We start from the raw sequence: 26,328 nt of genomic DNA on the forward strand, positions 1-26,328 counted from the left end.
GTTATACCCCACTGAGGTCCCTCCACTTCCCGGTCCTCTTCTTCCCAGGCTCCACACCCCAAATCTCCAGGAATTTCCCAAACCAGATTTAGCAACACTCTGGCCCCGGTCACACGGGAGAATTTGCCCAGGTCCTACTAGTATTAGCCTTCAGGTATCAGGGGAAGTACTTGACAGTACTTGATATATCAATATCTATCTAATGTTTCTGATGCTGGGTTATTTCTTCAGGCCTTTCTGTAATATACATTTGATTATTGATGGTTTTGTTGTTGTGGTGAAGGTTTTATTTTGCTGTGTTTTTCTTATCTGTGGGTGTAAGCCATTCTGAAGATTACAAAAGGCAGCATATAAATGTTTTGGTAAATAGACAAACCTGTTCTGGATGGGTCTGTAGTAGTTGTATGGATCAAGTCAATAACGGGGTGCAGGGCTATTTTTGGGCAGGAACACACAGGAACGGAGTTCTGGCTGGCTCCCAAATTGGCCACACCCAGCATAACATGCAAAGGAGTTCCTGCTACAAAAAAAGCCCTGGGTTTTGACAACAAACAAGGTAAACAGAATAACAAGCAAAAGGTGGGTGTGGCTGGATAACCACACTTCTGGTAACATGGGAATGCGGCCTAATATGCTAATGAGTGGTGCAGTTGGGGGGGCGTGGCCTAATATGCTAATGAGTTTCTGCTGCTGGGTGTGGTCTATTATGCTAATGAGTTCCTGCTGGACTTTTTCTACAAAAAAAGCCCTGACGGGGTGCTACTAGAGCTGGCTCTTCTTCTGAAGAGCAACTGACCCCTGTGACATGAAACACCTTTAGGGTTGCCAGCCTCCAGTTGGAGGCTGGAGATTTTCCGCTATCACAACTGATCTCCAGGTAACAGAGATCAGTGCACCTGCTTTGGAAGGTGGACTGTATGACATTATGCCCCATTGAAGTCCCTCCCCTTCCCAAACCCTGCCCTGCTCAGGTTCCACCCCCAAAATCTCCAGGCATTTCCCAACCCGAAGCTGGGAACCCTAAGCGCCTTCCTGCTTTCATTGGTGCCTCCCCCGTTCTGAGAGGGCCTTTCCACACACTCTGGTAAGATCCAGGTTACAACAGTGTATGGTTGCCTGGTGATCTCTTGAAATTACAACTGATCTCCAGACTACAGATAGAAGTTCCTCTGGAGAAAATGGCTGCTTTGGAGTGTGGACTCTGTGGCGTTATACCCCACTGAGGTCCCTCCACTTCCCGGTCCTCTTCTTCCCAGGCTCCACACCCCAAATCTCCAGGAATTTCCCAAACCAGATTTAGCAACACTCTGGCCCCGGTCACACGGGAGAATTTGCCCGCGAAACGGACGGGTTGAGGGCGCATCAAACGGACACGATCATACCACAACATCTGGGAAGCGTCATGCACCCGTCCCCAATCCGTCCCTTCAGTCTGAAAACACGCATCGAAAAGGTACTGACAACAGAGCACTACCTTTCAGATGACACAGGCGTCTGATCGGGGAAGCACTGGTAGCCCATCGCAGCCAGCGCCATTCCCCGTCCCACGCATCCACACAAACGCGCAATGTCCGTTTTGCCACACTACGTCTGATTGCCTGCCGAAGGCCAGAGCACGGAGCCATGGGGGAGCATCGGATTGCGCTATCGCGGTTCTTTCTGCTCTGGCTCTAATTTGCCTCCCTTCAGCGGTGCAGTATCCCGCTCGTATGACCGGGACCTCTGTCACTACAGTAGAGCATTATAGGTGGGGCTGCCTTTTGGAAAATGTTTAGAACCTTCAGCTGGTAAAAATATGGCAACTCAGTTGTTTACAAAGATTTGCCTGAGAAACTGTATCTTGTCAGTATTACAAGATGTCCTTTTGATCCTTGTTTGTTTCCATATACAATTCCTGGTGCTGTTTTTCACCTATCAGTTTTAAATAAGTTGAGCTTGGGGTTTCTGAAGGAATTCCTGTTTTGATATCTTGTTCAGAAGCCCTGTGCTGCTTGCTTCAGGGGTTAGGTGGATGGCAACTAGAGACTTTAGGGTAACAGACCTCTCCAAAAACATTCGTAAGGACCCAACAATCTCTTGGCGTGTTTTATAGGCACTGGCCTGCATTTGCATGCAAATTGGGAAGTACTCAACAGAATGATAAATCATATATATATATATCTAATTCTCAACAGTCCCCTCTGCCTGAGGATACCTATTTCTGCCGACAGAGGGCACACTCTCCCCCCAACAGGTTTTTCTACAGACAGAGGACTCCCTGGATCTGCATAAAAATAAAAAAGTAAAAACAAACAAACCCAGAGAGAGTTGAATCCCCCCAATACCTTTTGAAATGGCCACTGCAGGGATCTACTCCAGACCCTGCCACATTGACAGTGAGAGGTAGACTGGCTGATAGCCAGAGAGAGACAGAGAGAGATAATGAGTGAGGGAAGTGGGGAGGAAGCAAAAACAGAATTGGAGCTAGGATTGGGGAAGATTCCTCCTACAATATGAATGGCTAAATAGCAGGGGGACATTTTAAAAGGACACCTGAGCTTCTCACCTCTACCTCTTTAGCTGTGGGCTCAGGCCCCTAGCTATGGTAGGGCTTTTGGGGTGTCCACCCCCTTTCTTAAAGGCATAGCCCCACAAGAATGTCTCCTGTAAATGCTTTTTTCAATTGAAAAACATTTTTAAAAGGCATGAGCTCCTTTTAAGCAGAGTGGGGTACTGTAGTTGACTAATTCCTACATTGAGCAGGGGGGTTGGAGTAGGTGACCCCTAGGATCCCTTCTAACTCTGTGTCAAGAAACTGGTCTCTTTTAAGAAAGTTTTTCCTGCCTAAGTGTTCGCTTTCTTGACTATAGAAGTCATCACCCCCACCTGCCAGCTTGTTATCAGAATTGTTGCTTAGGCTGGCAGAAGTGATTAACTTGCAGCAGCTGAGAACTGTAATCGAAAGTTGCTGACAGCTTACAGTTAAGAGATCTATCCTGGTAACAGCTTTCTATTGGCTAAATTACTTTCACCATTCTTAAAAAAAAGGAATTGTTTATTCAAGACTTGCAAAAATTATCTAGTTTGAGGACAATCTTTTTTTCACATTACAACAGCACATTAAGGCAGCACATTAGTATATAGTCCCACGATGATGGAGCCCAGTTGGTACTCGTTTCCCTCAGCTTCGTTAGGTTGCAATCTGTCGGGTGCTGCATAAAAAGTCACATCTTTTTACAAACATGGATTTTAACATGGTTTTCTAAATTTGAAGAGAGAGACCCGGATATATTCTAAACTTACCCCTGAAGCTCATTAAACTATCTCTCCCATTGGTTCTGGTATATTCCAACTGGCTTCTAACTGCTTCTCCCCCTCCACTAACTTGAGAAAGACTGACTTGACTGGTTGAGAGAGAGAGAGAGAGAGAGAGAGAGCGCAACAGCAGAAGTGGAGCTGGGAGGATTCCTCAATGCCATGTGCCCATCTCTGACACTGTTTTTCCTGCAGTATGAATGGTTAAATAGCAGGGGGAAGTTTTAAAAGGACCTCTTAAGCCTGCAACTGCAAAGCCTTGCAAGTGGGAGAGAAGGACTGTTCTCACTTCAATCTCCATAGCTGCAGGCTCCACTGTCCTTTAAAAACATTATCTCTGGCTTGTAACTGCTTCTCCCCCCACCAGCTTGGGCACTGCTTCTCTCTTCTGACTGACTAGAAGCCAGAGGGAAGTTATAAAAGGACAGCTGAGGTGTCATTAATGGATAGGTGGGCACAGTGACTGGGAGGTAGGTGGCAAGTGGGGAGGAGGCAGGATTTCCTCCAACCAGTGTCAGTTTGTACACACCCTCTTTAAAAACATTCCTTAGCAACTCTGACAGACAAATGAATTGCCAAAGACAGCTATGGTGCTGTGAGTGACAGGCTGAAGAAGACCGGAGCCCTGCAATCACACAATTCTCCATTGCAAGGCGAGAGACTGTGATATTAACCCATACAGAAACACACAAAACCAACAAGGAAACAAAATAAAAGGATTAATGCTTTGCATACATTCTGTGTACTGTACTGAGTGGGTCTCATCACAAGGAGTATAAACAGTTAGTAACTACAAATGCTACACTGCAGTTTCAAAAAATGCAATTACGATTTAAAACAAACTACAATAGTTACACAACATTTTGTTGCAGGTCTCCACTTGTTTTGTTATAATAATGGGACAAGATGTCAAACTTTAATTGCTCTATCACTTATTTTTGTGTGTCAAGTGCCATCAACTCGCAGCCAAATTGTGGCAGCCCTGTAGGATTTTCAAGACAAGAGATGTTCAGAGGTGGTTTGCGATTGCCTGCTTCTGTGTATCGACCCTGGACTTCCTTGGTGGTCTCCCATCCAAATACTAACCAGGGCTGACCCTGCTTAGCTTCTGAGATCTGACAAGATTAAGCTAGCCTGCGTCATTCAAGTCATGGGGCTGTCTGTGATTGATTTGTTTTACAATGTAAACCATATCTGTAGTTAATTGGCTGCCAGTGCAGTTCATCCTTTCTAAATCATGTAAAGGGTTGGATCATATGCACTGCCAGGGGAAGGCTGTGTCAGAGATGGACCTTTCCTATTCTCCTTTCCCCCCAGCAGCCTCCTGTGAGCCCTGAAAGATGATTCTGGAGGATGGCAGACTATTGCAGACTAAAAACCAAGCAACACATTAAGAAGAAACAGGCAGATTATCTGCTCTTTGCCTGATATACTTGCCTGCTTTCCCCCTCCTTACCGTAGCCACCTGTGTTGCATGGCTTTTTATTCTGATAGATTCCCCAGAAGGGGTAGATGAGAAGAACCTGCTTCCAACGGAACCTTCCAATAGCACCTTCCAGCCACTCCAACCCGTAGTTTTATTTAAAACTGCTGAAGGACTATGTCGTTATTCTTGTGGCAGACTACTATATTTGTGTTGCTTGCCTATTTCTCTACAACAGCATGATTATTCTGTGAAATAAAACAGATCAGAAGTTTTGAAATGGCCCCAGCTATGAGCAAGTACCAGAGGAAAGTATTGTCACAGTATACCCAGCAGGTCATGTTGACCCAAGAATGTCTTGTGGAGAATCTGACAATCAACGCTTTTCTATAATTACCTAAATACAAATTGGAAAGCTTTATTTTAATCTTCTGCTTCTTAAAATCTTGACGATTCGCTTTCCTGCTGTGTGTCAAGTGTATGTCAGCTGCCTTATTAAACTCAACACCGGGGAGGAGGACTGCCTGGATTTGTGAACTATTAGGGTGGACACATACAACATTTTATAAAAAAAGAGCCAGTTTGACGTAGTGGTTAAGGGCGCGGACTCTAATCTGGGAGAACCGGGTTTGATTCTCCACTCCTCCACTTGCACCTGGCTGGATGACCTTGGCCAAGCCGTAGTTCTGATAAGAGCTGTTCTTGAAAACGAGCAGTTTCTGTCAGAGCTCTCTCAGCCCCACCTACCTCACAGGGTGTCTATTGTGGGGAGGGGGAGGAAAAGGAGTTTGTAAGCCGCTCTGAGACACCTTTGGGTTGTGAAGGGCGGGGTATAAATCCAATCTCTTCTTCTTCTTCTTTGGTATCTGCAGTGTTCTTTGTGAAATGACACTACATTAAAAAACCTGATAACTGGATTCTATTTATTCTTTAATATATTTATACCCCACATTTCTCCCCAGTAGAGACCCAAAGAAGCTTACAACATCAGTCTCTTTTTCTCCATTGCATCCTCACAACAACCCCATGAGGTAGGTTAGGCTGAGAGCGACTAGCCTATGGTTACCCAGTGAGCCTCCATGGCAGTGTGGGGATTCAGGCTTGGGTCTCCCAGATCCTTGTCTGACACTCTAAACCACTATACCACCCTGACTCTTTGCTGTGCCTTTTGTTTCGCAGTTGCCTAGTGTTTCACTGGTGTTTTGATTTTCTTTTAAAAATCTGCTGTTGCATACTCGCCACTTCCCTCAATGGTGAGAAGCTCAGAGGGAGGGTTGCAGAGTTTCATTTCCTTTGGATAAAGGGCCCTAAAGACGTACAGTATTTTTGCCTGACTCAGAAGAGCATTGTGTAAAATTCCTACAGTAGGTATCAGATTTCAAGACAGTAACTGTTACAGTCAACTGAAAGGTTGAGAACCACTGCACTAGAAGCTCTCCCACTGTTGCTGAAAAGTACTGGGTTCGCCGCATGGAGGACTCGGACAACGACATGCAGTTGCACATGTTTATTGAGTACTGAACACAAAACTGAACAACGGCCCTGCAAGGCCAACTATATACACTCCCGTCCCCGGGCCTCCCACTCCATTGAGGGTTTGAATTTCCCACCAAGAAGCCCATTGGGTGGCTAGGGGGGGAGACTAGGATCCGAGGTTCCTATTGTCCTGTGGAGCCAAGCTCCTCACTTTCTTGCAGGCGCCTTGTGGCGGCCCGCATACATAACAGTTGCCCCCCCCCCAAGCACCAAGAATACAGAGCATCACTTGCCCCAGACCGAGAGCTCCTATCTATACCTTATGACTAATAGCTCCTGATAGACCTCTGCTCCATACCAGGGCTCTACTGGTAAAAATGGAGGACAGGAAAACCATCTGAGCTGCCTTGTGTCCCATTGGGGGGGAAAGGCAGAGTATAAATGAAGGAAATAAGCAAACAATGAACAGTACAATAAGACTGGATTACAAAAATGAGAGAACACTGAAGTAAAGAGATAACACACGCAAAAGACTCCATACAACAAACTACAACCTCATAGGTGAGGCAGCCTTCAGGAAACTAAGGCAGGGCAAGATGTGGCCTAGAGGCTTCCAGCTGGCCATTCATGATTTGATTTGAAGTGTAGATTTTTTTTAAAAAATCAGGCCATATATAGAGAGATTCCCTGATTGTTTTTTTGAAAAAATTCTAAGAGAGGGGACGGAAATCCAAAGATTACAGTAAACCAACCTTTGATTCCCAGAAATAAAAATAGAATACTGGTAGCTATCTTTCTTCCATTTGGGGGCTTAAATGAACCAGGCATGTCTGTAGGGGGGGGGGTACTTTTAATCAGGGAAATGGCACCTGGGGAGAGTTAACTGCCTTCCATAGCACTGTGGTTCAGATCTGTGTCTTGCTTTGCTACATAGCTGCTTTTTGAAGATGAAATGCACATCAATCTCATGAAGTTTGACCCTCAGTCCTCACATTATGTCTAATTCAGGGAAATAATTCCCAGGACTAACAAAAATAATTTTTAATGCAGCAAATTCACCAGTTTCCAGATGTCCAGTGTGGATGGCACAGAAAGGCATATGTTGCACTTGCCTAAAATAGGCATTGATGAGTAGTACTAGAGAACATTTAGGATTTTTTAAAATATAGATTAGCAGAGAGCCAGCCCAAAAGAGATGGCTTTCTGGTTAGAGTCCATTGCAGTCTTGTTCAGGAGGAAAGGAAAAAAAGAAGATCTGACAGACAATATCCCCCAAAATTGTCTCTGAAGTATCTACAGAGTGTTTCTGAATATATATATTTAGAAAATCCTTTTACTAAGTTATTTTGATATGTTTTTCTTTCCAGCTTCCCCATCAATTTCAATACTGTGCATGGCAGCTGATGGTAAAGTTCCTGTGAGTATCTTTGCTTATCTTAGTATGTGTCTGTGTGTGTGCATGCGGGGTGGGGGGAATGATTCATATTGTACATTTGGGGGAATTATTGCAGATTATGTTGAAGGCATAAGGCCTTTGCTGTACATTTCTTATCTCCTTGGAAGACAATACGTTTTTCCAAAAACTAATAATGGATATTGAAATTGTTGCAAGAATTAGTTTATGAGGATTGTAAAGGATTCTTAATATTCTAGATGATGAGGTCAGTTTGACAGTCTGGAAGAAAACGCCGTGCAGCAGAGTAGTAAAAGTATTTACAGTTTATTTACACACTGGAGTATATTTACAGTCTCTCTGAGTCCAAAATCGTGGTACTCTCTGACAAGGTGCTGCGCAGGCAACTGATCCCATAGAAGAGATGAACAGCACTGTTCAGCACTACATTTATATTTACAACAACCAATCACATAATAGCTATTTACATAATTGCCAAGTCATGGTGCTTTGTGCAAAGGCTGATGCAACCTCCCTGCAATCACCATGTCATGTGACCTACTGGCTGTCAACTTAGATCATCTAGATCTAGCATTCACTGTCATCTGGCAGACTGACAGCTTGCAGTTATAGTTTTATATACTGACACAGTTTCTATGGGACTAGTAGTCCCATACAATGCACCTAAGGGGACAGACTGTATGTACACAACAGGTCCCTTTCTAGTCCCTGAATTCTATGGAATTGTCTGTATCACAATTCTACATATCAGTGACTTTTTACATTAACATCACTTCAGTCTAATGCAATGTATATTCCTTTTGCTGCATGTATACATGCTGCATATGTTTGTTGCCAGAGTAAATGCACCGTATGTGGGTGTTTTTTCTTTTTAACAACAGTTTTTATTTAGGATATAAACATACATGTTCAACATTTTACATTTTACATATCCCCCGTTACACCCTATCCCTCCTCCCTTTCCCCCTCCTTATCCATGGCCTCCCACAGTGCTTCAACCTCCTGCAAAATTATTCTTTCCCTCTGTTCTCAGTTATATCTACCCTTATAGTTCACTAGGTAACTTTCTTTATCTTATTTTTTTAAAAAACCTAAAATGAATTTCTGTAACTAGTAGTTACTAAAACAGAATAAAGTATCTTTTACTTCCCATATTATTCAGTTTTCTTCTTTCAAATCTTTCCAGTCATTATAAAAATCTTCTGCTTCCATATTATTCAGTTTTCTTGTCATTTTGTCCATCTCTACAGCAAACAGCAGTTTCTTAATCCAATCTTCTATTCTTGGTATTTCTTCTTGTTTCCAATATTGAGCATCGATCAATCTTGCTGTGGTCACCCCGTATGTGGGTTTTTTGTACATAGAAGTGATAGTAATCTGTAAACAAGAAAGTCCTAAATGAACAAGCTATAGGAGACTATTTGGATGAACCATCTGTCTGAGAATGTTACTAATTTAAGAAGGGAATCCATTAATTACGAATGCCTTGTAGTGTGGAGTGGTATATAGTCTTACCACAAGCCAGTCTAGTTTCGATACTTTGACTGAAGCTGACAATTATTTCAGTGGCATTAAATCTAAATATTTTGGCTAACCAGTTAATAACTTCCAGGGTTAAGCTACAGTCTCAGAGCTAATCTACAAATTCAGTAAAGTCATGTGGTGCAGCTGTCACATTTCTGAAAGCAAGTGGAGGTTCACATGTTTGAATTCTCCCTGTTGTAAAAACCTGGCATAAAAATGTAGCCCTTCTTCCTGATATGTTACACTTGCATGTGTAAGACGTTTTTGGCATGGGTGATCCACTAATTGCAGAGTCCACAGTTTGGGTCTGAGGTCCTTGTCAGATGTAACACAGTCACACATGAGTTTGTTTACTCCTCAGTTCCCATCCGTGGAATGCCTGATTCTTATCAGGGCCACAGTGCATGTAGAGAAGGGGCCTTTCCCAACATTACAACCCCCTGCCCCATGCCATTTCCCCAAATGGTTCCAAAGGGTTGCTCTTTGGCCTATTGGGGAAACCAACATGTATCCCAGGGAACAGATGAGTTTCCTTAAATAGAACCTCCACAGAGAAATGGTGCACAGGAACTATTGTCCTGATCTGAATTGGACATTTTATATGCAGAAATGGAGGAGAACCCACAACTCATGTGTTATTGTGTTACGTATGACACAGGGTAAGGACTCCAGACCCAATCTATGTATTTCTTAATAAGTCAATGAGAATCCAAACATATTATCCTTCAATGGTATCCTAAAATGGTACAATTCTATACAATATGGTTTTTTTTCTAATTGTGTAGATAAGATAGTTCATTTGCAGTCCTGAAAGAGGACTTAGTGTGATGATTTCTGGGGTAAAAAAGCTTTTTGTGATTTATTCTATATAAATTTTATCCTACAAAGGTACTTTTTGAGATAGTGGTCTCCTAGAATTTTTTTTTACAAAACTGAACTTGACTAAGGCAGCTTGTTCATTGATAATTTCACTACAGTGTGTTCTGTCTTTAAGTAGTTGGGTGCTTAACTTAATTGTGGGTTTGAACAAATTCCACATTGGATTGAAAGGCTATATAATTCAGATTTTCTCATCTTGACAAGGCATCCTAGCTCCATGTATTTATACAACTCTACTAGTGTATAGTGAAATTGGGTGACAAGAACCATTTCCTGCAGTCGTACTGCAACATTGGAACCCTATGGATGTCTTAAATTTATGGCAAAGCTGTAGGATGTTTACTCATTGTCATTTTATTGATGCAACAGCACTGCCCTTTCCACTTAGATTTTGGGACAGAGATGTCTCATTTCTCTCTTTTGCTCTGTCTAGAGCCCCAAGTCATGACTCAGTAAAACAGGAAGAATTCTCATTTAAACTAGTTTTGGGACTGATTTATGCAACTGACTTGGATCCTGTGACTCCTTCACAGGGCTATTTTTGGGCAGGAACGCACAGGAACGGAGTTCCGGCTGGCTTCAGAGTTGGCCACACCCACTACAGCCAAAACCTGCATACATGGCTACAGAGGGAAGGCCTGGAGAGCGACCCTCCCCCGCAACTCTGAGGTGGGTGGGCCAGGGGGGCCCTGGAAGGATCATTGAGGCATTTAAATGCCTCCCCATGCCTTCCCCGGCCTGTGCAAGGCCAGCTTGCCTAGGCTCCCCGCAGCCGCGGGGCGCCCGGGCAAGCCAAGGGAAGGCATGGGGTGTGGCGTAATATGCAAATCAGCGGTGCTGTCAAGGGCGTAACCTAATATGCTAATGAGTTTCTGCTGTTGGTGTGGCCTATTATGCTAATGAGTTCCTGCTGGGCTTTTTCTACAAAAAAGCCCTGCTCCTTCATAAGTAAGGATTTTTTGTTCCAGGGTATAACTCTGTTCCACTAAGCGAACAGCCTTGTGCTGAAGGAAAAGATTTCTGTCTCTGGTGCAAGACTCCTCATTTAGCATAAAGGACATGTACTCACTATATTTTGCAGGATGAAGCCAGCTCAGACAGACTTTTTTTTAAAAAATAGATCTTATATATTATTACACTTGCATCTCTTCTCTGAGTGGTGAGAGGTTCCAGTAACTAGTGCTTACCTGGTTCGGTTTCATGGGAGGAAAGAGCACTGGAGACTTATGGCTTTTAAAATAAGAATACAGGTAGTGCACAGATGGATGCAAAGATGCACTCCCTCAAGGCAACAGATCTGCTGTCCCATATCGGACATTCAAAGAGAGGGAGATCCTGCACCCAAAGTGCTTTTGGCCACTCCAGCCATGACTCTCCCTGTTTCTTTTCTCAATCTCCCTAGAAGTCTGTTCCCTAAAATCTCTCTCAAACATCTCCTTAACAAAGTACAGAAATTTTCCTTTTAGGGCTCTCAGACCCCTCCTATTCTTCCTCATGGGAAACTGCTAGCCAGATACCAAATGGACCCTAGTTTTTCACTGATTACTTGAAGATCAGGTCAAAGGTGGTGTCAGTGATTTTCTGTGGGTTGCCTCAGGCAGACTGGTAAATTGCTTCATCACAAGCCTGACAGACTGCAGTCTTTGGCCTGCTTAAAGGTAAAGGTAAAGGTTTCCCTTGCTCGAAAGCCAGTCGAATCCGACTCTAGGGTTGCGGTGCTCATCTCCGTTTCAAAGCCGAAGAGCCAGCGCTGTCCGAAGACGTTTCCGTGGTCATGTGGCCGGCATCACTAAACACCAAGGCGCACGGAACGCTGTTACCTTCCCACCGAAGTGGTACCTATTTATCTACTTGCAATTTCTTGCTTTCGAACTGCTAGGTTGGCAGGAGCTGGAACTAGAGACAGGAGCTCACTCCATCATGCGGCAACCCGGGTCTCGAACGGCTGAACTACTGACCTTCCACAGCCTGCAGTTCAGTGTCTTAACCACTTGAGCCACTGCAGATCTGCTTAAGAAGGTAGTTTTAGCTTCACTTCTAAGCATTCACAGAATGCCAATTAAACAAGAGTCCTGTCCATCACAATATGGCGAATTCATCTTCTAAGCAAATTTAATTTCCCATGTCTTTAGCTGCCTGCTTTCAAAGATACTCAGGTTGGGGGGAAGTTACAATGTCGAGATGTATTGGGCCAATCACAAGATTGGTTCAATGTGTTCAGGTGGTTGTGTGCATTCGGCCTGAGGGTGAGCATGTATGTTGTGATGTACAGGCATCACTTTAGTGTGAAAGGAGGAGGCAGCTGATATGTGGCTCTGGGTGTAAGAAAGAGTGAGGGAGAAATCGAATAAAAGACAGCTGTTGTGGAGGAATGAAAGACAGTCAGGAAGAGGTCCTGAGAGGAGGAAAGCCCCCCTCCACTGTTACAGTAGGTGCTGAACACATCAAAGCAGGTTCTGCTGCATACCTGCCTCCTCCCTGAAGCCTTTCTTTCTTTCTTTTTTAGGGGTGGTTTGCCCTCTTCTTTCGGCAGCACCTTCCCAGCTTGTTTGCTTGAGGTGTTTTCTTTTGGATTTTCCTTTCCTTTCATCCCTCTCAAAGAGCTGCACTAAGCAGTTTTAGCTTTATTGTATGTCCCCTACTGAAATAGGAGGTCAGGAAAGTGACTAACCATGTGGCACAGATTCCTTCCTCCGTGAGTGCAACATCAAACTCTGACTTACATTTGTGAAATACTGGTCATAGGCCAAGTACCACAGAAAGGGTATTCAGATCACCATGAAATTTTCAACTGGAGGCTGTTCAATATATTCAACAGTCATCAGGAGTAAAAGTCATTGACTGTTAAGAGTGGAAATATACCTTGGAGCTCATCTAGTCCAACCTCCTGCTCAGCACAGCAATAGGCATCTATAGCATTCCGAACATTTCTGCTTAAAGACCTCCACTGAAGAAGTATCTGAAGAAGTGAGCAGTGTGACTCACGAAAGCTCAAACCCTGCCACATATTTTGTTAGTCTTTAAGGTGCTACTGGACTCTTGTTCTTTTCTACTGCTACAGACAGACTAACATGGCTACTCATCTTGAGCTGTTCCACTGCTGAACGGCTCATACCATTAGGAAGTTTCCCCTAATATTTAGCAGAAATCTGCTTTCATCTAACTTCCACTCATCAGTTCTAGTCCTGCTATCTGGATCAAGAGAGAACAAATCTCCTTCATCTATAATCATCAAGCAACGTGACACTGATGATGTACATGTGTGTGTGACTTGGCCCTTTGTCTCCTTGACTACAGTGGAATTAAATTAGCTGGACTCTGAACTGGATGTAACTCTTCACCACCACCCCCTCCACCTGCTTCTCTGGCTCTTTACAAACTTGTTCTGTGGGGAGGGTCATAGCATGCTGCAAGTTTGCACCAGTGCCTAACAGGCGTATCTTTGTCCTTTGAGTACCAGTGGGCCTTTTGGATAGCTGGTGATGGGCAAGGAAACTTCAACATCAGCTTTTTGTTTTGCTTTAATTTAATATAATGAGCTGCCCATACGAAGCATAACGGTCTGTGGGTGTGAAACAGGAAGCTCGGGTGACAGAGGCATAACGCTGTTCCACTTGTAAAGTTCCACATGCATCGATTTTAATTAAAGCATTTTCTGCTTCACCTACTTGCTTTCCCATGAGCACTGGTGTGTGTGTGTGTGTGTGTTTGAAAGATTCCATTTGAGGCTGAGACAGCCCTGCCACCTCCTCCTCTTCCTCCTCCTCCAGAGCCCCCTCCCTTCTCTACCAATGTTGCAACACAATCTAAAATTTCCTCTTTTCTTTCCTTCCTGCATTTCTTGCAGATTCCCTTGCGTCAGAAGACGAGGAAGAAAAGTCAAGGTAATGAGGTCTTCCTTTTGTTCCTCTTTTTGTTCAGTGTGACATCTTGTCCATGAGAGGCAGAGGTTTTTGGAGCATTGTTCAGTGGGTCGTGGGCTCCTCTTCAAACCTGGTATAGTTTTGCATTGATTCAGAAGGGGAAAAGAAATGACGGCATGCTCTTCATGTGGACTAAGCTGCTTTGGTGTGTCAGTATTGGAGAGAGCTGGTATGTCTGAGAGGGAGAGACTGCTTCTTCTCCTTCTTAATTGATTAGAGACCTCTTTTGTGTATGACACTAAACAATAATTGAGTAACATAGTTGTTTCTGAAGGGTGCTTTTAAGTTTTACGTGAATGCATGGTAATTTGTGTTCACTGAAGCCTTAATGCTGTATACAGTTGCCTTAAGAAGAATCTTTGGTAATTGATTTGTAATCTGTATTTTTTAATACACCCATGTAGATTTCCTAAAAGCTTTGTTATAAGTGATTTTACTGCGCTGAATGCTCCTGGAAGAGATACGAGGGGTTATATTTTAAACTTATTACTAGTAGTCCCTCTCTCTGTACAAAAACATGTTTCCCCATGTCTTCAACTATACAGGAATTTGTGTAATGAGCCGCCGAAGGATCTCCTGTAAGGATTTGGGACTAGCTGATTTCCAGGGATGGCTTTACAAGAAAAAGGAAAAAGGAAGTTTTATTGGCAACAAATGGAAAAAGTTCTGGTGTGTGCTGAAGGGTTCATCGTTATACTGGTATAGCAATCAATTGGTAAGCAACGGAAACACCTCTGTTGGTTAGGGTTTTTAAAAAAAAGTGAAGAGAAGAGCTGGCTCCCCTGATCTTTGTTACAACATATAATGTAGCATTTAGAAGTCTGGTCTGTCGTTTGCTCTGTTTATATGTTTTTATTCTTGCATTTAAAAAATCATACCCATGCTGAGTTTTCATGAGAAGGTGAGCCTGCGTACAACCTGTATTTACTTCCTGGGATGGATTTTTGTGCCCATGGGTGCTCCCCTAGCTGCTCCTCAATATCCCTCCATCCTTCTCTGCTTGCTGTTTAGTGGGGGGTGGGAGCATGGGGTTTTTTTCCCCTTGCAGTCTTGCAGGAATGGTTCTTGCAGGAACCATTGTGGATTTCTCCCCAGTTCTCCTTGAATCTCCTATGGCTGCCAAAACCCGACATGAGCTCCCAAACAAGGATCTCTTTTGCCCCCCCTCTCATGCAGAAAAGCACATGGAAGATGCTTTATGAAAGCAAGGATGCTGCTTTTACACTACCCCCATCCCAGCAGCTTGCCTGGCTTTCCGATCCCCAGGGAGATCTGGGTCCCTGAAGGTACAGATACCAGCAATTTTGTACCTTCTTTCAGTGAGTATCAGTGAGATAGTATTGTAACATATTGTCAAAGCCCTAGTCAGCTTCTGGAACAGAGAGATGATGCAGGGAGTAGAGAGGATTGCTCCCAAATACCAGCATGCTAAAACCCAAGCATCTCTGTGGTATTTTGGCTAGTTGTGGATAATAAAGCAAAAGGGAAACATCTGCAGCAAAGTTGGTGCAAGACTCAGAATGAACATGAGCTGTAAAGGTAAAGGTTCCCTTGCTTGAAAGCCAGTTGAATCCGACTCTAGGGTTGCGGTGCTCATCTCCATTTCAAAGCCGAAGAGCCAGCGCTGTCTGAAGACATTTCCGTGGTCATGTGGCCGGCATGACTAAACACCAAGGTGCACGGAATGCTGTTACCTTCCCACTGAAGTGGTACCTATTTATCTACTTGCAATTTCTTGCTTTCGAACTGCTAGGTTGGCAGGAGCTGGAACTAGAGATGGGAGCTCACGCCATCATGCGGCACCCGGGTCTCGAATTTACCTTGCAGAGTTGGGAATAACCAAAATTATTGTTCTTCACCAGTACTGCATCTGTGTAGTACCACTGGGAAGATCTCTTCTGAGTGAGTAAAGAATACCCAAGACCCTCAGATGAGCAGGAGAACTCAATTGGCTGTCCTTTTTGATCTTTGTAGAATATAGATAATCACTTGCATCTATTCTGGCATGAACTATACACTGGTTATCACCTCCATGCCAGAAGCATAGTAAATAATACGTAGCTGAAGAAGACTAACTAGAAAATTCTAGGAAGTGGTTCCTCCTTCAGAGTGGGGCCGGATCCTGCTGTAGTAAAGGTTTTCTTAAAGAAACCTTCCTTGGACCAGTCCAGTTTGGGAAATGTTAGGCAACTCTTCATTTTTAGGGACAAAATGAGTATGCAGGTAGTAATGAACCCGCTCATGACATCCTTTGATGAAACTGCTTATCTGGAACCACTTCCTTCTACATTCAGATTTGGTTTGGGGACTGAAATGGCATTGTTGCCTTGGTGGATGACCTTTGCTGTGAGATGAGGGGGAGTGTGACTATGTCCATCCTCTTTTGCCTCTTAATATCTTTGGATCCATCAAACACAGTATTCTTCTGGATTATCTGTCAGAATCAGGAGTTAAGGGCACAACATTGTATTGTATCCATTTCCTTATGTACTGGAAGAAAGTGCTAAGAAAGTGCTAAGAAAATGCTCCTCTACTCTATGGGGATTATCCTGTGTGTCGTTCTTGTCTGCCATGCTATTTAGCAGCTCTATGAAGCTGTGGACAGTACTGTTCAGGAGATTTGAGAAGGCCTCTCCCTCACTGGCAGTCTTTAAGCAGCGCCTGGACAAACACTTGTCTGGGATACTCTGGGTTGATCCTGCATTGAGCAGGGGGTTGGACTAGATGGCCTGAATGGCCCCTTCCAACTCTGTGATTCTATGATTCTATGAATATGATGATAACCAGGCTTTCCCCATTTGCTATGATCAAGGTGTGGCAGTGGTCTCCCTGGACAGGTGTCTGAATCCAGTGGTGAGAGGAGAGCTAAAAATCTCAAACTGAATCCAGAAAAGATTAAGGATGTTGAGAATAAGTGATCCAGTTGATCTTGTAAAATGTGACTTTGTTGTGGATGGTACCACAAGTTTACACTGGGATATGCTCATGACCCCCAGCATTGCTCATGGATATCCCGGTCATTTCTAATCGTACTGTCTGGTTCTCCAGCTGCACCCAGTTCTGTGGAACCTAGCCACTATCATATATGCCTTAGTACTCTTGAGAGTCCCTTGGACTGCAAGAAGATCAAATCAGTCAATCCTAAAAGAAATCAACCCTGACTGTTCCCTGGAAGGCCAGATAATGAAACTGAAGCTCAAAGACTTTGGCCACCAAACGAGAAGGGAGCACTCACTGGAGAAGACCCTGATGCTGGGAAAGATTGAAGGTCAAAGAAGATGGGGACGGCAAAGGATGAGATGGTTAGACAGTGTCATAGATGCAACGAACATGAAGTTGAGCCAACTTCAGAGGACGGCGGAAGACAGGAAGGCCTGGCGTGATCTGGTCCATGGGGTCGCGAAGAGTTGGACTCGACTGTGCGACTGAACAACAACAAACTTTCCTGAATGGGCCATTACAAGGTACTTTACATGGAACTGCCCTTGAAGACTGTTTAGAAACTTTAGCTGGGTCAGAATTATTTATTTAGGCAGAAATGTTTATCCTGCTTCTCTCCCCCATGGGACCTAAAGCAGTTTACAAAGATACTAAAATACAGTTTAAGTAAAGTCACAGTTTAAACAGACAAAATGCTATTTAAATAAATAGAACCAGCCCCCACCCCCAGAAACTAATTACAGCCTCGGCTGGTCCTGGATGCATTGCACTGGCTCACTCAGGGCACAGTCTTCATCCTAAGAGCTTTTGACCATGCCCAGACTTATATATCTGCAACAGAAAAGGCAACAGAAGCTCAGCCTAGCTGGCAGAGATGTCTCCTGTCCCTTGGCTGCTGCAGCCCACTGTTTGCCTGTTGCAGGGATTGTATTTCTCCAGCACTGGGTGAGCTGCACTGTTTGCCATTTAGTTTGTGTTCACAATTTAGGGTGCTTCTTTTTGACTGCTTAAAACCTAAATAGTATGAATCTTGGGCGTCTCAATGAATCCCTGGTTGGCAGATCCACAAATAAATTGTCACTCCACAAGTTGTTCTTGCTACTAGTTGTTTCTGGTGTGTGTGTGGAAATACAGGTATAGATACTGTACTTGTGTTTCCCCCCATGGGGTCAATTGCAGCTTTGTGTGGTAATTTAGATTGAGGCAGCTGTGTGTGGGGAATGTTAAATATCTTCCCCCCACTGTTCCATTCAAATTTAGAGCCTTCGTGCCTGTTTTAAACTAAAAAACAAACAAACAGCACCCCACCCCCAAACCAAATAGTTGAGAGATTGTGGTGTAGATGTCCTGAACTACTTGTGTCTCCAGGCATGTTGGGAAGCTCTGGCTGGCTGCTGGCTGCTGGTCAGGGCCAGCTCACCCACTAGGCGAACGAGGCATTAGCCTAGGGAGCGAGCCGGCCTGAGGCGCCAAACAGGACCCGCCCCCCCACCAAAGCTCCCCAGCACCTGCCAAAAGCCTAGTGACGAAACCCTGCTTTCCGCCTCAGGCACGCCTCAGCGCCCCTCTGGCCCCACCAAAAGCCCCGCCGTGCTGCCCAGACGAAGGCCGGCTGCTTCGTTGGTCTGCCTCGTGCTGTCCCTCAGTGAAGAAGCCCTGCTTTACACCTTCCCGGCGGCCCGCCTCCCGTGCGCCTCAGCGCCCCTCTGGCCCCACCCCTGTAAAAAGCTCACATGCCGGCGGCGCGCCGCCCAGAAGAAGCCCTGCTTTTTGCCTTCCTGGTGGCTGCCTCGCGCACAGCCTCAGCGGCCCTCTGGCCCTGGCCCTGCCAAAAGCCCCAGCGTGCCCCCCGCTGCCCTGCGCCAGCACCATGCGTGCCCGTCGCCGACTCCACGCAACATTTGTTACCAAAGGACTGGGGGGGGGAAGAGGGGCTGGTGTTTAAATACACACACGCGCACACACACACTAAAAACCCTGCTCTCAAGTTGACTGCGCTGCACGATGTCCTGCCCCACCAGGCGCTTCACTCCCTGGATCCTCTCTCCCTCCCTGGCTCGCAAGCACATAGCTGGACCCGCCCGCCGGAAGAGGATCTCCCCCCAGAGCTTGTGAGATGGGAAAGGGTCTCCCTCCTCTTACCTCCCCTTCGCTCTTCGCTCCCAGACTGAGGGAAGGAGGAGGCGGCGGCTGGCCGGCCAGCGGGCGGGCGGGCAGGGGACGAAACCAAAGACCTTTTCGAGGAACCCTTCTGCCTCCCCCTCTCTTCCTCTCCTCCTCCTCGTCCTCACCCCCCGCCTCCCCTCTTCTCTGCACTCGTCCAGTCCCCCCCCCCAAACAAAAAAGGTTTTTCCCCCCTTTGTCTGCCTCTTTCACCTCCTGCATCCAGTTTCAAGCAGCCATGGTTGGTTAGGTGCCCGCATCATGGGGGGGACGAACAAAAATTTGGGATTAATATCACCCCTCCCCCTTAAAAATCAAACTTGGCATGGGGTCCTCGCCGCCCCCGTCGGTTTGCAGGGAGGAAGAGAGCAGCCACCCTCACTACCCAGCCCAGCCTGCGCTGCGGGATGAGGTGCCCCCAGTGCGCCACGAGGCAACTTCCCCTCCTTTCCCATGCTGGATCCAGCCAGGTACCCTTTCTCTTATGCAACGCTCCCTTCTGTGCACAAAAGGAGGTTTCCGTTCAAAATAAGGACTCCTTCCCTCCCTGAGTGTCTGTGGGTGGACTCCCTTTTTTTTTTTTATGCTTTAACCCAGTGCCCTGGACAAGCTCACAAAGGCTTATACCCTGGGGGAAAAATACTCCTTTCTGCTACTAGACTTGAATTGTGCTCTTCCATTTTTATCTTCACAACAACCCTTAGAGGTGATATAGGCTAAGAGAGAATGACTGGCCAGTTAGTTTGATGGCGAACGGGGGTTTGAATCAGTATCTCCCCAGGCTCAGTTCCATGCTTTACCCCTATTGTGCACTGGAGTGTGAGTCCCAGTAAAAGAAATTACTATGAAAACCAGCTTCCTAAAATGCATTTATGTTTGAAAATTGGGGAGCGCAGGGGGGGGCGCGCCAGAAGGTAGCCTCGCCTAGTGTGCAAAAAAACCTGGGGCCGGCCCTGCTGCTGGTGCTTGGCTAGATAGATTTGCAAGGCAACCCAGAAGGGCAGTTCTTGTATTCCTTTGCTTCCCTTCAACTTAGCAGCTCTCTTCAAGCCTTAGGCCCCTTTCACATTACCATTCTAAACCGGATGTTATCCATTGTTGGCCCGCTTCTGAGTAAAGCGATACAGGGGCAGAGGTTTCATACGGCAAATTTTATTCCATTAATAAGCTGTTTCTGAAGTGATCCAGCCATTTCAAACAGTGCTATGCTTCCCCCCCACACCTTTTGTTGCTGCACAATTTTCTTTGAACTTTTTTTCATTTTAAGTTAAGTGTTATAGCGCTAGACCAGTATAGCACTTCTCAATGTATCTCGATGATGCCAAGGCATCTCAATGGTGCTGCTGTAGCACAGAAGTTCTATACTGCTCTAGCACTACAGCACTCAACTTAGAATATTCAAAAAATGTTTGAGAAAGATCACACAGTGAAAAAGTACGGTGAAAATTTGTGGTACTATTGGAAGCACTGCAGACATTTTAAACAGCAGAGTACAGCCATTCAGAAGCATAAAGAAGTGGTAAAAACAGAAGAAAGCAGTTTACCTCAAGAATGGCTCAGCCACATTTTGCTAGCCAAACACAAGTGGCATTGTATGAAAAGATAAATAAAATCCATTAGCAGCTGGTTGCTAAAATTATTGTGTCTGAAATGACACAAAAAATTGTTAGCAACTGGCTACCAAAACAGATTACAAAGGTTGTCTGAAAGGAGTTACTGTTTGAAAGTTCAAAAAGTTTCAGTGCTCTATAGCAGTGGAAAGTTTATCACCTGCATCATTTGCAATTGTCTGCAGTTGCAGAAAAGTGGGGGGTGGTTCACATTTACTGTTTTGTAAATGCAACTGGGGAAAGCCCCTTTCCACTTAAATAATTGAGCACACAGCTCTCTCTGTCTGTCTCTCTGAGAACAAAAAGCAGGGATGTTACTTCATGGAGTCAATGCAGTAATGCAACTGTTGGGCATGAGACTCTGTGCAAAGAAACTGTATTCGTCCCCCTGATTCCCAGTGCTCCTCAGGCCTGTAGCTACAGTGGGGGCATCTTGGGGCTAGGCCCCCTGACTTACTGGCAAGGCCCCAGAACTTCCCATCCAGCCCAGGACCCCTGGGCGGCGTTGAGTACAGGGAAGGAGCCGGGTATTCCTGTGCAGCCGCCTGGCTCAAAGGGCTGGCTATGGAGGCAATGCAGAGCCAGACAGCACCCCTCTATTTCCCCCCGAAAGCCTATTTAACTTTAACTAAATTACCTCTAATTCAATTAGCCAGTGCCCCCTAAGAAAATTAAATGCCCCTTGACTTAAAAAATCCTGGTTACGGGCCTGGTGCTCCTATGTGATGGGTCATTTCCTTTCTTTCAGGTTTCTTTGATCCAATGATCTTGAGCAGTGAATAAGGAGCTTTTAGTTCTTTAAGGAAAATATGGTGGAGAGATATTTGGCCACTGTTAATGTATTCCTTGAACCTCTATCCACCAACAAATAGGGGACTATGTTATCTTTTGTTATAGAAGGAAATTTAGTTAAAATAGGGGCAACCCATAAATCTCAGTAATAGTTATAGTAAGGGCATTTCAATATCATATGGGATAGGGAGTCAACCTTTTTCAGATCAGATTGGCAAAGCATATCTGAATAAGGCAAATTACATTATCTCTCATATAAGACTGCCGAAGGTGCAGCATTCAAATGTGAAAGCATAAATGCTCTACAGTAACTGTTAAATATCTGGTATAAGCTGGGATGGTTGGAGATGGAAGGATGCCGAAGAACTGGGTGGAGCATACTCTCTGGGCTCATATAACTGAGCTGAAGTAGTCTAGATCTTTTGTGCATTTCTTTTTTTTCTTTTTCTTTTGAAATTTTTTATTGTTTTTCCATACTACACACTACAACTATTGGATAGGGGAAGGATACTAGTACCCTAGCACTATGACCATGGGAAAGGGGAAAACTAATACATATATATCTACTTGATGGGGGAAGGAAACTATCATTCTAAACTACTTCATCTACTGGATTTGGGGAAGGGGAAAAGACTAATACATGTCACAATCTGGTTAACTAGATGTGAAGCTTATTAACCTAATATTACAAATTAGGTATAAAGTTTGTTTCATTAAAGTATAACTTTAAGAATAGACATTTAATAGCTTGGCACAAATACTGCCTTTAAAACGATTGTCTTAGTTTTTCTTTTTGCATTTCTTCGTTTTCTGAAGTTTAGGGGCAGCTACTCCTTTCTCAGATTCCGATGATTCTGAATAGGCGGAACTAGTGCTTATTGAATCCTGTGAGTAGGATTCTTCTTCTTCTTCTTCTTTGTCCTCCCAATCTGGTTTTAAGTTCTTTTCTTTTTTCTTATATTTTGGGTTAAACATTTGATCCATAAATTTTTCAGCTTTTGGAACAGAGTCAATTTTGTATTTTTTGTCCAGATAGTTGAAACTCAGCCCTTCCAGGAATAACCATCTATATGTTATTCCCTTTTTTTTGCAGAGTGAGAGTAAGCATCCTGTAGAGTTGCCTCTGTTTTCTGACTTCAAAGGGGATATCTTTCAAAAATTTTACCTCTTCATTCTTGATTTTTAAGGATTTTCCCATTGTTGATTTTAGGACCAGTTCTCTGGTAGATCATTTCATGAATTTTAGATAAGTTTTCCCCGGGAGTTTATTTTTCTTTATAAAATCCGCGGTCCCTATAGACCACATCCATCTCTTTCAATAAGTCTTCTTGTTTTTAATCTATTAGTGGGGCCAGGGCCTCCGCCAAAAGTCCTTTTAAATCCTTGTTCTTTTCTTCAGGAATCCCGTGGAAATGTAGAACATACATGGATCATTCCAGCTGGAGCTGTAGTAGTTGCGTTTTGTTGGAGGATCTTTACTTTTCTGCTTTATCCACTCTTTTGTTAATACTTTGTTTTTCCATCTTTTTTAGTGTTTTCTCTGTTGCTAAAGTTCTTTTATCCATTTGATTCAGTTGTTTTTGGACATTGTCCAGCTTAGTGTTGAGGTTAGTAATCTGATCCATTAGAGGGCGCAGTGCGTTTGCTAGCAGTGAAGAAAAGTCTCTAGTTACTTCCTGATTCTGGGAGGGAGTCATTGGTATGTTATTTCCGGTCACGAGTTTTTTCTCCAGTGCCTTCCGCCCTCTCCCAGTCATAATATCAACAAGAAGAAAGTTTTCCAAAACAAGACAAAAGTTATACGATTTAACTCCACTTTGTATTTATTAGCAGTCTTTGCGTCCGCTTGGCTTCTTATGCACTTATCTTAGCTCAAAATCTTTTTATTTCTGATTTAAAACTGCTTTTAAGATTTGTTTGAAAGAAGGGGGGGGGTTCTTGGGTTCCTCTACCCCCACACTTTAAACTTAGGCACTTCCAATTACTACCAGGGTCCAATTCGCTTTTTCACCTGAGCATTGCTTAACTCACAGTTTGGAGTCCTGGAGATCTTTTGGAAGCATTTTAAATTAAAGTTTTGATCATGGCCGCTTGCTCCAGCAGTTGTCTCTGGGCATCATACTGGCTCCACAGCAACGGGACCTTTCGGGGAAAAGGTGAGCCTCAATTCCTTGACCTTGGAAGAGGCTCTTTTCATCTCCCCAGGCTGAAGGTCTCCTACAGAGACCCCGGGGAGGTCCAGGACAAACTCAGACCTCTCCCATCAGCCGGGTCTCGGTGCGACCCCATCAGAGCTAGACGAGACATGTCGGAGTGGCGAAAAGCTGTTACCGGAAGTTCCTTTTGTGCATTTCTTAATAATTAGTAGGGATTTGATTTCCCCAAGTTTCAATAAATTACCCTTTGCTAGGCCAAAACTGAGTAATTTCTTATCTATTTCTTGCATCCACTGAGAGTAAAGCTGATCTTGATTGAGCTCATAAAGTAGGCCAGCCTTTGCTGAAAAAATAACTTTAACCTGTGGTTGAATGCATGGAACCATGCTTTGGCTTCTATATAGCACTGGGCCAGTTCTAATCTTAAAGTTACCCCAGCTACGCATCTTGGAGTCCCAGTAAGGTGTCACAAAACGTGGTAGAGAGGCTGATCTAAATTCTCGCTGACTTGAAGGATTCATATTGAGGCTCCATATAGGAGCTGTGGGATAATTTTCATATTAAACACATGCAATCCCCCCTACATTTGCCTCCCTTGGAGAAGAAAAAGTGTTCAATCACTGCCACTGAGGGTTTAATTTTGTTATAAATTTGAAATGGGGTTGCCAGTTGAGATTAGAGTCAAAAACCACATCCAAGTAAGGGAATCTGGAGACTTGTTCTAATTGAACACCATCAATTTTCCAGGTCATAGAGGTAGTTTTCTTAGCTTTAGAGAAAACCATAACCTTTGATTTTGAATAACTTCAGATTTCTTCAGATTTACAATATTTTGAGAAGCAGTTTAGTAGTCTTATGTTCAACCTGAGCATAGGACATAAGGATAGCGTCATCTGCAAAAGAAATTGGGGTTAGTGCCTTTGAAGATAAGTATGGAGGATGGCATTCTGCTGAAGAGAGAGCAGTTGCAAGGTCAGTCAAAAACAGATTAAAGAATAAGGGTGTTGGAAGACAACCTTGCTTCACACCTCTGTCCAGGTGAAAGTACTCTGTGTACCCTGAGTGCAAATGCTTAATCAGGAAAGTAACTTCCAGCTCAGTGATAGCAGGCCAGGAAGGGAGGTTAACAGGGGTCAAATCACCAGATGTGCTATTTTCAGAAGATAATATTTTCTTAAAGAATAGCACCCATTCAGGTGCAGAAATACAGAATGGGAGGGATAGTCTTCTATTCAAATGTCTAGAGGTCAGTAACCAAAAGAGGCTGGAGTCTTTGTTATTAATTGCAGAAATCAAAAGGCCCCATGCCCTATGCATTTCCTCACTTTTTTCTTATTTAATATTTTCCTATAATTGACCTTTAAGACTCAACAATTCTCTTTAGACTCCCAATGTCTTGTTCCTTTTAAATTCACTATGTTTGCAATGGATCACTTTCTTTAGAAATTTACACTCACCATCAGACCAACTATTGGGTCTTTTAATTTCTTGGGTTCCTGAGTGTGGCTTAATATATAGAAGTTTGAAAATACTGAATAAGGAGTACAAAGGAGTAAAACCCCCCATTCTTTAAGTTACTCGAGAGGAGTTTTTCTCCCCTTTCCCCATCAAATGTGTCATGTAAGTGTCTGCTTATCAGTTAAGTGTGAGACAAATGCTTATAGTACAAGTGACTGTTTGCAGAAATATAAAGGCTAAGAGAGATTGGGAGATGGTCCCCCCTATATATTCTTTCATGTTAACTTCCATGCTTACATAAAGTCAACACATAGTTTACAATAAAACATAAAATATAAATTTGATCAAAACAATTCTAAAACCATTTAGACCACATAGTATAATAAAGTGCTAGTGACATTCTCTTCTCAACTAAATTAAAGTAGTCTGCTGAAATAATAAAATAATCAATCACATTGGCCCCCTTATGACCAAAAAAGGTAAAATCACCTATTCCATCAATCTCCTTTTGTCTGTTTAGGATGACCAACCCTCTTTGCATGGAAAGGTCAAACCATTTAAGACCTGCAGTGTTAACTGTCTTATCTTTTGAGAATCTATTGTACAAATAGGGGGAAATAGTTTCTTCTGATTCAGAGCCCAACCATTTTTTGATCAGACACTCATCATCTTGGCCAGTTCTACCATTGAGGCCACCTTCAATAAGGATTGGAAAGTTAGGAAATCAATGGATCAAGTTGTCATAGTTTTCCAAAAGAAAAGACCAATAAGAGGTCAATACATGTCAATTTTGATTTGGAGGGATATAAACTGATGTTACTATAAATGAAAGATCAATCAATTGTATCAGCAATGAGGAGGGTTTGTGATGCTAACAGACTCAATATTGAGTTTCAGTTTCAGTACCTTTACTGGCATACATATTGAGTCCCCATTAGATAGCTCAGATTGTTGAGACATATTCTTAAAACCACCCAGATTTACAGCTACCTCTTTGTTTAGAGAGTCATTCAAAAGATTATTGACACTACTCACATTTGTATCATTTAATAGAAGAACTTGATCTGTGGCTGATTGTGAGACTTCAAAGCTGTTCTCAAAATTATGATAGTATCTAAAGGGGTCTTTTACCCCACTTTGCTTGGGGGGGGCATGAGAGCCTCAGAAAGGCAATTGCGCTTGCAGTTCACACTAAATTCTTCTTTAGTGGGGAGGGTAATCTTTGAGTTATGCGAGATTTGTGTTCTAAATAGATTCAACCTAGTTAGCTCTTTAA

General features: G+C 43.7%; 1 protein-coding gene across 1 annotated transcript in view; it reads left to right on the top strand.

The window, feature by feature from the left end:
• The first annotated feature begins 7,586 nt into the window (after nt 1-7,586).
• IPCEF1 (interaction protein for cytohesin exchange factors 1) overlaps nt 7,587-26,328 on the top strand; it is a 73,326-nt gene continuing 54,584 nt past the window's right edge. The window contains 3 exon segments of the mRNA XM_015429662.1: nt 7,587-7,610; nt 13,858-13,894; nt 14,479-14,648. Of these exon segments, the coding sequence (XP_015285148.1) occupies nt 7,587-7,610; nt 13,858-13,894; nt 14,479-14,648 (231 nt within the window).

Source organism: Gekko japonicus, unplaced genomic scaffold, assembly GCF_001447785.1.
Source record: "Gekko japonicus isolate JY-2015 unplaced genomic scaffold, Gekko_japonicus_V1.1 scaffold651, whole genome shotgun sequence".
Classification (NCBI taxonomy): Eukaryota; Metazoa; Chordata; class Lepidosauria; order Squamata; family Gekkonidae; genus Gekko; species Gekko japonicus.